Source organism: Hippoglossus hippoglossus, chromosome 24, assembly GCF_009819705.1.
Source record: "Hippoglossus hippoglossus isolate fHipHip1 chromosome 24, fHipHip1.pri, whole genome shotgun sequence".
NCBI classification, from domain to species: Eukaryota; Metazoa; Chordata; class Actinopteri; order Pleuronectiformes; family Pleuronectidae; genus Hippoglossus; species Hippoglossus hippoglossus.
Window position 1 is genome coordinate 8069731 of NC_047174.1, and position 13366 is coordinate 8083096.

The window sequence follows — 13366 nt, forward strand, 5'->3', positions numbered from 1 at the left end:
TGGACTCACCAGTTGAGGGCTGAGTGCCAAAGTGGGGATTTTTCAGTGTGTTTTCATGGAATTTTTTAATGTAAGAAAATTATAAAACAACGACGTTGTGTTATAAACTGTTGTCTTATTATGGTCTTTGACACTGGTCGGTCATTACCGTGTATTTTATTTAACTCCAGAGGGCAGTTCACCTACCTTTTAGATGTGTGATTGATTACCAGTGTGGAGGAGAGAGAATCAGAGAGACAGATGTCAGGGTCAGTTGGAAGCTATTTTCAGGTTATTTCCACTCTGTCTGTCTCCTGCTGCCTATACTGTATATAGGACTCTATAGGGCTTCCAGCTTGAGTCTGTCTATACTACCCAATCCCTCTGGTTTTATAGTGTCCTTCTCACATTCTCACAAATTTGTATGAATGTCTCCTATTTCTTGACTCGCAATAATTGTTGACATAAAGGTCAGAGACTTTGACCTGCACACACGCATGCACACCAACGCACACACGCCCTTATCCATCAACCAGAACATCCCATGTGTGCCGGGTAATTGATTCCATGGTGAGTCATACAGCACCTAATTGGAGCGTAGCTGTCAATAGTGCAGGTATTTCAAGGCAGTAGCCCTCGGCCCGTATTAAAGTCGGAGAGAGACACAGAGAGCAGAGAGGAGAACCTCGCCGGCTGCGATTTAGAGAGAGAGCCGAGCTCGGGGCAGCGCCGGTTATCTGTTAATTTGTTTTCCACCGTCCCCTTCACTGGTGTTTTCCATTTCTCTCAGAGCCCACTGGGCAGCGGCCTGTCCAAATTAACTTGGTAGGGTAGAAATTCTTGCACAGAAGGTGACTCAAGCAAACAAACAAGCAAAGCTGAAGGGATTGTGTAAAGCCTGCCATTACGGCGGAGGCACTATTGTTGAAATTGAGTATCGCTGCAGTGGACTCGAGATAAGCCTCCAACCAGTGCTGCTGTGCTAATTTAACACTGTACAAGAGTGGAAGCTGCAGTCTACCTATACATGTAGTGGAAGTCGAGAACAAACACATGCACCACGAGGTTAAGCCCACAGCTGCTCCAATTTTGCCTTTTAAGCTGTGTTACTGCTGTTTATGTTTTTTGCATGTTTCAGTTTTAAGCCACCTGCCACTTTAAAGGTGGAACTTACAAATCAGTTTGCTAATTTGAATCATTCAATACATTTCAAATACACATAATCATTTGTAATTATTTTGCTATGTAGTTTGTTCACATGACAGGATTAACCATTGCAGTCCTCTGGGTTGCCAACTGGAAATAACATCAGAGGGAACTGTAGAGTTCCTGATGTAAAATGGAAGTATTGAATATACTGTAAAAAAGCTGCAACCATTTCGAATTTACACTCAAGGAAGGATGCACCTCCTCTTCCTCCCACTATCCACGAATCAAGACAAACGATCCCGGATACCTACGATAACATCTTGCCACTAGCGAATCAGGGTATGGAGCCGCAGTCGCTCGACCAATCACGAGTCAGTCTCAGCTGTCTTGCGTGACGTTCCTCCTCGCTTTGATGCATCAAATAACTAATTAAAACCAAACTCAAAAATTAGAACTATACCTAAAGTTATAGAAACCATCTTTGAAGAAAACATTAACTTGACATGTGCTGTTTTGTTTGGCCCATGTCCCATCTATAAACATGGAGGAGGTGGTTCATGTCAGCCATCTTTAGATACGATCTATTGTGCATGTGCAGATACTGTACATATGGATTTGTGTTTCTTTGAATGTGTTTGTGTGTGTATATGTATAAATGTGAACTTTGTTCTGCTGCAAGCTTAATATCTTAATATCTCGGCAGGTGACTATTATCACATCATCATGTTCATGTCTGTGGATCTTTTTCGGTCTTTTAACAAACTAGGAATAAACAGGAACTAGGTGTTGAGCTGACGAACAATTTAATCACCACTGCACATTCGCTTGGTGATGATGATTCAGTGTCGGCAGTTCAGTTTAACGATTTGGTGAAGATTCACTCGCACATGTGTTAAACACCTCATGTCATGAATGAAATAGGGAATCTGCCCTTTAAAGTGAAGCTGCGTCTGTTTACGTTGTGTGAGATGAAATTACTTTTCATTTGACACAGTCTAATGGGCTTGTCGCTGTCAATCAGCAGTTAAAGGTAATTCATGGTAAACAATAATACAAAATAAAGGACTCATGACAGTGAGTGTCATCGCTGTGTGGCAGCTCCTCACACTCTAAATTATGAAAATGTTTTAGTGTCACTCAAATCGTTTTTATCGTCCCTTACTGTTCCCGCTGCAATTGTTACATTATGGCTTCCACCTCATTATACGTTATGGCTTCTTCTCTCGCTCCTGCAGTGATGGATGGGCGGACCGCTACGAGGTTGTCGAGGGTTACGAGCACGAGGCAAAGGGAGGAATCACCATGAAGCTGCAATCGGAGGTGGTCAAGACCTTCGACGACTACTACCTGAAGCTGCGGCTGGACACCAACACCAGGAACCCCTGGTTCTCTGAGTTCTGGCAGTATCGTTTCCAGTGCCGCCTGCCGGGTCATCCACAGGAGAACAAGAACTACAAGAAAGTCTGCTCCGGTGGGTGACAACACAGAAACGCATATATTTGATGATTTTTTATTCTTTTTGTAATGAATAGGCAAACTGTTTGTGCTGCTCTCGGGCATCATCCTGTATTCTCTCATTTAGCTGTAAATTAGAGTAGAGGGTAACATCTAACCAGAGCGCAAAAACACTGAATAATAACAAAAACTGTGTATTTTTTTCCTTTCTCTGTTTTCCTCCCTGAATATTTTCTCCCTCTGCTCTCAAAAAAAGGTGATCACGGTAAATTGAGTTCTTGACTTGTTTCGCAGCATTTAAATCTCAATTCAAAATGACTCACAGCAAAATCCAATCAAAAACAGATCATCCAATGAGCACTGCAATCAGAATCACATTAGAATTCTTTGCTCAGCATGCTTATAATCAGACGATTCATCAAAAATCAATTTGCGGTTGTGGTTGACATTTCGTCATCAGAGCAGAACAGTCATGGTTGTGGTTCTATTTTCTTTGCATCACACTTTTCCCGCTTTTATTCCATAGACCTTCAAGGTGGTAAGTGCATTTTCATGGCCACTGCTATAGTGATGATCGGAACGGCACCTGCACTCGACTCCTCAAGAACAGGGAGAGTTTGACTCATGCTTTACGTCCCTGTAATGTCTTCAAACTGTGATTTATTCAAACGGACGGTTTCCGGCTCTCAGTCAAAGCGAGGATCGCATCAGTCAAACTCTGAGCTTGTCCACACTGTACGAGGAATCATGAAATTGACACGTTGAAGAACTGCACCAAGGAATGGCACCGAGCACACACTGTTCACCCAAGCAGCTAGCAATCCTGAAAACGATCTTTTCTGCCTTTTCTGTAAATGCATGTTCATGTCACAGACAGAAAAATCTGTATTTTAAATGCACTGTCTGAAGCAAACAGAAACCATTTTTAAACATTGGGAAGTATTTTCATGCAAAGATGCAAAAACAGAAGTCTTACTCAACACTGAGGTTTGACTGTGGGACAGTGCCTTTAGATGACGGTGAGGTACATTAGGCGTCCACAGTCCCACACAATGGTTGCTCTCCACATCTGGTTCCCTGTGAGGTTTGAACATCTTATTCTGATTTCCCTGAATGCTTTTATTATATTTTGCTGCAGAAGGTTCTGTTTTGCAATAGTTTCTCCACGTCTGGTTCAATTTCCATCGTGCATTGTGAAAAAACATTAGATTTTCTCTTCTTCATTCCCACGGTGACAAACCACTTGTTCTTTTCCTCCCCGACAGGAAATGAAAGCCTGCAAGAAAACTATGTTCAGGATAGTAAGATGGGCTTTGTCATCAACGCCATCTACGCCATGGCTCATGGACTCCACGACATGCACCTGGAGCTGTGCCCGGGACAGCCCGGGCTCTGTGAGGCCATGGACCCCATCGACGGCAGCAAGTTGCTGGACTACCTCTTAAAGACGTCCTTCAAAGGAGTCTCAGGGGAGGACATTTATTTTGATGAAAATGGAGACACCCCAGGAAGGTAAGAGGATGAGGGAGGTGTTAAGAAAGTAGTAAAATATAGAGAAAATTGCTTTGTCTTTATCTGTGAATTTCTCTCCTCTCACGCACTCCCACTCATTAGCACACGTGCACGTACATACACACGTGTGCACCAATCTCGAGTCCAAAAGGATGTAATTATTTTGGACCGGAACAGATTCAGTGGATTGTCGGCCGTGGCAGCCACTTTCATCTCTCTTCAGTCCGACAGACAGCATTTGACAGTGTGAAAACACAGCCATGTCATTCCTCCGTCAACTAGAGGTCAGGTGGAGCACATCCTGGTTCAGTACAAAGAAATTGAAGCTCTTGATGTCCCACTAACAGGGTTGTAAGCTGTTTAAGTGACTCTGGATAAGGGAAAAAAAGGTTTGCTCAGCTGTGGAATTGTTATCATTAAATTACCTGTCACTCTTACCCACCCCCCATCTTCTATATCTCCCTCTTCCTCCTTTTACGTCACTCTATTACCTTGTCTAATACACTGTCTTCTTCTTTCTTTTCTCACTTAATACACTAATCTACGCTCTTTATGGTCCTCTGTCTCTCTCCCTCTGTCCACCCAGGTACGATATCATGAATCTGCAGAATGTGGAAGACGAGCGCTATGACTACCTAAATGTGGGCTCCTGGCACGAGGGCATCTTGAACATCGACGACAGCAAGCTGTGGATAAACAGCAGCGACATGGTCCGCTCCGTGTGCAGCGAGCCGTGCTCCAGAGGACAGATCAAAGTACGAATTCATATCCTCCTCACAGCAAATTCTCCAGCGTTAAATCAACCGTGCCGGAGCTCGTTTACTCTGGAGAAACCTGAAGTCGGCAAAATCAATAGTCATTAACAGTGGAGAATCAGTGGTGACTCTGGAGGAATTGTTCAAAACTATTCAAAGTTGTTTATTCAAGTCAAATGCCAGCCGAGACTCGTGATTGGTTTCTGGAGATTCTGGAGCTGGAACTAGAGGAAAAGTCAGGGGGGGGCATCACAGTAATTAGGATTCAATCTCTTGGGACAATAAAAGTCCAGATTTCATGGCAATCCAATACCAATAGTTGTTTAGGTATTTCTGTTTGAATCATCTGACCCATCAACATTGCCATCCACGGATTCATGTGCTAGTGGCGCTAAATATAAGCAGCAATGTCACTACTAGCACATTGTTGCAAAGAATCATAACATTTTGGATTCATTTTCATCCAACGCATCTAGAAGAGGAAAGTAAAGTTTCAGGATGTTACTCCTACATTTTGGATCCCTGCTTCGAAGCAGGTGATGATGATGATCATCAGAGATTATTCAGAAATGCTTAATGAAGGAGAAACAAAAATCGCAAACAGTCTCATTAAACATGATTGAGGATTAAAAGAAATGAATCCTTGTAGCGTTCACAATCACTTATGAGATTTCAAGTTGAATCAATCTATGCTACATCACACTAAGTTTGCACAAGGTTTGCAGAAATGAATTCCAGTGCCATTCCTTCTACCTGGTAGAGGAGACGGCCGGTTCCGAACAGTAAATATTAAAATCTGGTATTAAGCCCAGTTTGTAGAAATGCCCTGATTTGCTTCATCTGGGGCCAATTGTTTTCAGTCTATATACTAAGTCGCCCTGAGGGAGGGTGCATCCTCTCTCCTGGCTGCTCCCCCTCTATCTGCTTTGTTCCCTGCCCTACTTATCACCCTGCTTTACATATCACAGTGCTGGTAACAGCTTCTCTGGGCGCTGAATGTAAATGCAACTGGCCTTGTTTTATAAACAGTATGTCTGGTTCTCAGGAAGAAAAAAAAAAGAAAACCTGCACCAACAAATCCCCATCTTTGATATCCCCCTGATACTCATTACTTATTTATGCTGCTTCAGGCTGTGATGTGCTGTTTTTTAAATCCGTGTTGCGACTGGATACTAAGATGTCCGTGACCCCTGGTTGTTGATGTCTCGCCTCTCTGCGTGCAGGTGATTAGGAAGGGCGAGGTGAGCTGCTGCTGGATCTGCACCACATGCAAGGATAATGAAATCGTCCAGGATGAGTTTACCTGCAAGGCATGTGATCTGGGATGGTGGCCCGATGACGAACTGGCAGGTAGGGGATAGAAAACAAATCAAATTCATGTGCAATGTTCATCCACGCTCTTCTCTTCCTCGTCTTTAATCAACATGGACTTACCATCTTACCAATTTTAATGTATTTGTGTTTGCTACCCTGTGCACACTCTCCTGCCAGGACATTTATATCTGTCAACAGCGCACACTCTATTCTGCGCCCTCCGAAATCCTCCCCCTCCCATCAGCCTCTTTGTACTTCACACCCTGACACCTCCTTTTGCTGATGCTTTTCATCATCCAGGTCCTGTGACCCTGCTCTCTTTAGCTCCCCCCCCCACACCTCCGCACCACTCTCCCAAAAGTGACACTGCTCACATCGCTCTTCACTGCTCTTTGCCTTGTTGTGACCCAGTGGTTGTTTTGACAGTGATTTATTGAGTTGAGAGGAGCTCTCGATTCCCAGGTGTAAAATGCTATTACTACCACGAGAGGCCTGGGGAGACATTTTGGCAGTTTGTCGAGGAAGCAAATCTCGCTTCGCTCTTAATGCACGTCCAAATCTGGAGAGTACTAATAGAGAGAGTTGCTATCCTATTCACAGAGAGAGGCCGCACTGTCCATATGTTTACTTACAAGCTCATTTAGGGCAGGACGAGGGCGAGGAGGTTACGTTTGCACCTGATGTCGGATGTATAACATTGACCTTGGCGGTGTTTTACTGCCATTCTAGTGTTATTAGTAACTTAGCAGGATTACAAAGAAAGTACTAAACTGATATGCACCAAACCTGATGGATGGATGGAGCATGGTTTTGGTGCAAATCTGGTTCAAATAGAGGTGCAGGGATTTTTTTATTACTTTTCGTAAATTACAATAAACTCCCCGATTTTTTAAATAGGGTTCGGCAGGGACGCTCACGTAAAATAGTGCATCAGTACAACAAGCTAAGCTATCCCTCGTGTATACTGAAGAGGTTGATGATGGTTTGGAAATGTGCGACAACGTCAGTCGATATCAAACAAGAAGCCAAAGACCTCGAGGTTGCTGTGAGGTGTGAATTCACTTCGAAGCAGAAAGCAGAGGATTATTACATCTCGGAGCTTGACTGGGCAGCTGCCTCCTTCTCAATCACACTCACCCTGGGTCCATGTCTCTACCTGTCGAATTCACCAAGCAAAGAGCATGACGTGAAGGAGTGGAATCATTTGACCCAGCGTGAAAGTGAGAAGCGCTCACTCTACACCCCCGAATGTCCCCTGAAGCAAACTGCACACTGACTGAGAAAATACTATATATTTATTTCTTTTAAGGAATACTCAATTTGAAGAATCTTGGGGCGACTCAGAGGTTTTCGACTGATGATTTAAAGCTTCAACTTTCTGGGGGCAGCCCTAGTTCAGTTTGATGATTGGTTAACGCCCTAAAATTCATATTAGTAAGTTTTGCATTTTCTGCTGAAAGCTCCCGAGCTTAAGTCGAAGAGCATTTTAGAATTTCAGATTTCTCATGATTTGACATATTGGGAGTTAGTGCGCAGGCCAGAAGTGGGTTTCTGCGAGCATAGCCTCTCCAGTGATGGCAGTGACTGTAATGCTATTAGCAGCAGCATGTAATTTATGGAGCGCTAAGCCAGGGAAGTCTAGGGATGTCAGTTTTCTCCCATTAAGCTCCACAAACTTCTTCCTCTGAATGTTTGGATAACAAGTGTGCAACTGGTGCATCATGACAGAGTTGACACTACATGTCTGCACATACACATTTGGCCTACCATCGAAATGAGGAGGAAATTTGACAGAACTGGAGCTGTGGGATGTGTATGATGTCACATGCAAATTAGTTTCCATCTTGGAGGCCTGATCTCTGCTGCAGACCTGACTCCCCTCGTGTCTCTGAAGCTGTGTCGCTCTCCTCTTTCCCACCTACTGTCTGCACGTCGGTTTCTCTCTCTGTTCTGATGTAGCTTTCATTAACAAAAGATGTGCTGCAGCACCAACAGAAAATGTACCTGACGTTTCCTCTGCTCTCTCCAGGCTGTCAGCCCCTGCCTCTGAGGTACCTCGACTGGGCCGATGTGGAATCCATCGTCGCTGTGGCTTTCTCCTGTCTTGGCATCCTAATCACCTCCTTTGTCACCTTTGTGTTCATCCAGTACCGTGATACACCTGTGGTTAAGTCCTCTAGTAGGGAACTCTGCTATATCATCTTGGCAGGCATCTTCCTGGGCTACATCTGTCCATTCACATTAATCGCCTACCCCACGGTGGCCTCCTGCTACTTGCAGCGGCTCCTGGTGGGTCTTTCATCCGCCATGTGCTACTCCGCCCTGGTGACCAAAACAAACCGCATTGCCCGCATTCTGGCCGGCAGCAAGAAAAAGATCTGCACCAAAAAGCCTCGTTTCATGAGCGCCTGGGCCCAGGTGATCATCGCCTTCATGCTCATCAGTGTGCAGCTAACTCTGGAGATCACACTCATCATTCTGGAGCCTCCACTGCCCATCAAGTCGTACCCAAGCATAAGTGAGGTCTTTCTCATCTGTAATACCAGCAACGTAGGCATGGTGGCGCCACTGGGTTACAACGGCCTGCTTATCATGAGCTGCACCTACTATGCCTTCAAGACGCGGAACGTGCCAGCCAACTTTAACGAGGCTAAATACATTGCCTTTACAATGTACACTACCTGCATCATCTGGTTGGCCTTCGTGCCCATCTACTTTGGCTCCAACTACAAGATCATCACCACGTCCTTCTCTGTCAGCCTGAGTGTGACAGTGGCGCTGGGGTGCATGTTCACCCCCAAGATGTACATTATCATTGCCAAACCAGAGAGGAACGTCCGAAGCGCCTTCACCACGTCCGACGTGGTGCGAATGCACGTCGGGGACGGCAAGTCGGCTCAATGCGGAACTAACAGCTTCCTCAGCATATTCCGGCGGAAGAAGCCCAGCACTGGAAACGCTAAGTGAGTGACCCTCTATGTTGTTTATCTTATTGATTATATGTTGGTTCCTGGGGTGACTGGCTAGAGACAAAATGATGAGATGCGTAACCACTCAAATGGTGCAGTGAGCTGCCCGAAGACAACATCACTTATTTACAAGTATTATGTAGGTGATTGATGGATTTTCCATGATATTTGGCTGTTTATACATGTTGTCTGTGGTCCAATTTTAACTCTCCAGCACCCTGGATAAGTAGAACTGAGCCGATTCATTGATTTAGATACAGTGAGTGAACACTAGTTTATATGAAACATCCCCCCTCCCCCTGAGAGTGAAATATTCAAAATGAAATCAAGCTAAACTTAACGGAAAACTCAACTGATGCCATTGATTTGAAGCCAATGGGCTATGCCAACATGTCAGCGATGATTAAACCACGAATCTCCACAGATTTACCCACATTTAAATTAGATTTAAGACTTGCATATAACTTCTTTGAGCTCCACAGCATTGACACGAGGACAGGTGTCTAAAAGTAAGGAGCGGGGCAGGAGTATGAGAGTGACCCCGATTTGTTCACGTGTTGTCTCTCACCCTTGCTATGCATCCTTTCTAATCGTCTAACCCGTGAAGCGTTTAGCCTGAACACTGTCTGCAGAGTGCCGAGGCTGGCAAATGTTCCAGCATGGGAGGTCATTCCGCTCCTTTCCTGGAGAGCTGCACTGTCATCTGAGGACACATGTTATTATTATGTGCAACCAAGGGAGACGTTTAAGCCCTCACCAGCCAGATAATCATATATTGATCACGAAGAATATCACTCAGCTCAGCCAAAAAGTCTTAAAGATGAATTTCCTACTTTTCTACTTCCTCACTTTTTCTTTGCTTTTCCAGTGCATTTAATTATTCTTCATTTTGCTGAGTGAAATAAAGGAAAAAGTTGCAGCCAGTAACGTGAGGAATTAAAGGGATCACTTACCTCTGTGTCCCTCCTTGGCTGGCGAGGACGTTTCCGACACTGCAGCCCTCCGAGAAAGAGATCTGCCGCCCTGTTGCTTCTTATTTATCCCGACTTAACCTCACATTTAACTTTTCTCAGCATGAAAGCCCCTCCCCTCCCCACCTCCCCGACTAATCAAATTAGAGCCAGTGCTGAACTCTGTCGTCTTCAGACACCAACACAAATAATGCAATAAAAGCATGTCTCCCGTTTTAACTATAGAAGCAAATTGTAAGACAGGAGGAACTGAGCTGTGCGGCTCCTAATTCTGTCCCGAGCTAAATGTCTGAAGCAACTGGAGGATCATAATGCCGTCCGCAACACATTATGAATCACTATGTCTCCCCTTAGCGAAGCTGTTAGCGTCAAGACGTGTGGTTAGAAAGTATTTTAACATGCATCTGAAATGTTGAAATGCTGCTGCTTTCTGTGCCATTTTGCTGCTATGTTGATGTTGCTTTTTTGTATGTCTCCACCACCCGCCTTCCTGTGATAGTAACTTGGGTCTCTATCTCGTTCATAGTTCTAATGGCAAGTCTGTGTCATGGTCTGAATCAGGTGCAAGACACCCTCCGAGGGGGGGGAATGTGTGGCACAGACTGTCTGTGCATGTGAGGAAACAGGAAGCCGGCTTGAATCAGATGGCGGTCATCAGGCCCCTAACTAACACCCCCGACCCCCACAGTTGTGAGCCCTCCACCTGCGACCTTCGGACAGACCCGCATCTCCCCCAAGAACCACCTGGTGCTAAGCCTTTGTACAACCTGGCAGAGGAGGACGACGAGGGCGACTTGCAGCGCCCCCTCTGGAACCCGACTTGCTCTGGACAGACGCAAAGGATGGAGTCTGATTTAGATAGGCCGGCTTCTTATTTGCCCTCTCACTTGGCGAGCCGCACCACGGAGCGCTTGCAAGGGGCTGTGGTGGACACACACAGCTCCAATGTCCCTGCGCTGAATGATCACGCTCCCGCCCACGAGCCTTTGAGCTTGACACCCTCTCACCTTCCTCTGGTCCCACATGCGGGGGCGTTTGACGAGCAGGGGCCCGAGGATGAGGACCTGGACCTCTTACACAGCTATATTTATAATGCCAAGGGGGAGGAGGAGGACGGGGAGGATGTAATTCACAACAAGCCGACTCTGGAGGATTCCCTTGCACTATCTCCTCCCTCCCCCTTCAGAGACTCTGTGTGTTCGGGGGAGTCCGTCAGCGGCTCCCCCGTCACTGAGTCGATGCTCGGGAGTCCCCCGAGCTCCGTCTACACCTCAAACATGCTCCCAGACTTCGCACACAGCTCCTCAACACTGTGAGAGCGAAACAGGCACTCACACAGTGGCTGTCAGCACAATTATACATCACACAGACATGGATTTCCACACACACACACACATACACACACACACACACACACACACACACACACACACACACACACACACACACACACACACACACACACACACACACACACACACACACACACACACACACACACACACACACACAGAGAGATAAAGATACACGCAACATGATTTACCTTTCAAAAACATATATTTTTTGCTCTGTCATTCGCTTGCTCGTATTTATTACTCTGCTTGTTATGAGTTAGGGGTTAAGCCAAACTACAAGTCAAAAACACTAGGAATCATCCATGAGTGCTTACATTTCTGAAGGGCTGTCCGTGCACAAAGCCTTTCTGTGAAACGTTAAACTGAGAACAGTGCCAAAACTAATCAGCTCTCATGCCAAACCTCTGTATGATTTACGCAACACTGGGAATTATAGTAAAAAAGTTGTGGTTTCCATGGTGGCAGTGCAATCAATTGGTCTATAACGACATATGTAAAGCAAGGCCTACTTGTGTGTACAGTACATGTGCGCACACGTGCATCATAAGACACAACCAGAGAGCAAACTGGCTTTATAAGGACTGCAGTAGCTCAAGTGCATTTCACGTTCATGTGCGTTGGGGTCGCAGCTTCATCGGATAACTATTTGCTCTCCGACTTTGTTTTTCATTAACGAGTTTTCTCTCATCAGACCTCGCTGCAGCTTAAATATCACAAAGAGGTAGTTTAACATGAAAAATGAAGTAAGCTGGTTAGATATTACTTTAATGTGTTGCAAGGTGTGCTCTACGTCACCGAAGACGTGCGCTGTACGATACGTGACATGGATACAATGTGCCAATCCAGAAAAGAAAATAATGTTATCAACCTACATCCCTGCTTTTTGGATTATTATAATTTTTTTTTTTTACGATGTAGCTGATACAGGTTAGCGTGATTGTAGATGATGGCGATGTTGTTTATTCAGTTTACACTCAATCGTAACCCTGAGAACAAGTTTTATGAGCATGGGATGTGATAAAAGTGAGTTTGCTGTGTCATTGTAATGGAAAACACAGTACTTGTACAAGTTCTCAAAGTTTGTAATACTGTTAAAACCATCTCTTGTTTTTTCACACAGGTGGTATGTTTGTAATACTGATAAATGTTTCTATATTTAGAATGTCAACTGAAAAAAAAAGTTTATACATTTTGAAGCTGTCCTCAGATACTTGTCAAGGAGCAGTGTGTTTGGTTTTTGGGTAACTTTTAAGCTTAACTTGAGTCGACTGTATCCTCTTGAAAATATTCAGTTGTTAAAGTAACCAATGATTAGTTGCTTCTTGTAATGACATTATACATGTTTCGAATTTTTTGCTTAAATCTTGCATTATGAACCTAAGTAGTTTACTTGAGGTTAAGTTTCTTAGTTCTTTATCTATAAGAATACAAATTATTTCAGAGTACAAGACTATACAGTGCATAGTGCAATTGTATTGTATTTCCAAATGTTTTTAGTCTATTATAGTGTAAGTTGTTAACTGATTTTGACCAATGTATAAAATATACGAGGGTGCCACCTGCTTAACACTGTCAACTCTATAGAATGAAATAGGCCTTTTATTGTTTTGGGCAAGCTAAACAATGCTGTAAAATAAAAGGAAAACTATTTATATTAAGAAGACTGATTCCTGCCTGTGATAGCCTCGTTAGATTATTGATGGGATTTTGGGGGGTATTTGTATTAAGTTTTCACAGAAACTGAAGAAAAGAAAATTAAGTTAAACAGAACTTTTGATCACATATTGGATTAGTGTTGCCTTCACCAAGAAGGTTACGTTTTTGTCTGCGTTCATTAGCTGTTCTTTGTTAGCAGGATTATGTAAAAACTACACAACTGATTGATGAGGGGACTGATATTTATGAGT

The 13366-nt window shown here is 44.2% G+C and overlaps 1 protein-coding gene across 4 annotated transcripts in view; it reads left to right on the forward strand.

Annotated features, from left to right (window-relative positions):
* grm1a (glutamate receptor, metabotropic 1a) overlaps positions 1–12247 on the forward strand; it is a 28242-nt gene extending 15995 nt beyond the window's left edge. For 2 of the 4 annotated variants that reach the window (XM_034579733.1, XM_034579734.1), the window contains exons 4-9: positions 2364–2599; positions 3849–4095; positions 4682–4850; positions 6074–6200; positions 8194–9127; positions 10631–11541. In XM_034579733.1, the coding sequence (XP_034435624.1) occupies positions 2364–2599; positions 3849–4095; positions 4682–4850; positions 6074–6200; positions 8194–9127; positions 10631–11420 (2503 nt within the window). In that variant the 3' untranslated portion in view covers positions 11421–11541. Of the gene's footprint in view, positions 1–2363; positions 2600–3848; positions 4096–4681; positions 4851–6073; positions 6201–8193; positions 9128–10630; positions 11542–11605 lie in introns of those variants that run through there. The other 2 variants (XR_004613254.1, XM_034579735.1) reach the window with 2 other exon arrangements.
* Positions 12248–13366: the final 1119 nt, after the last annotated feature.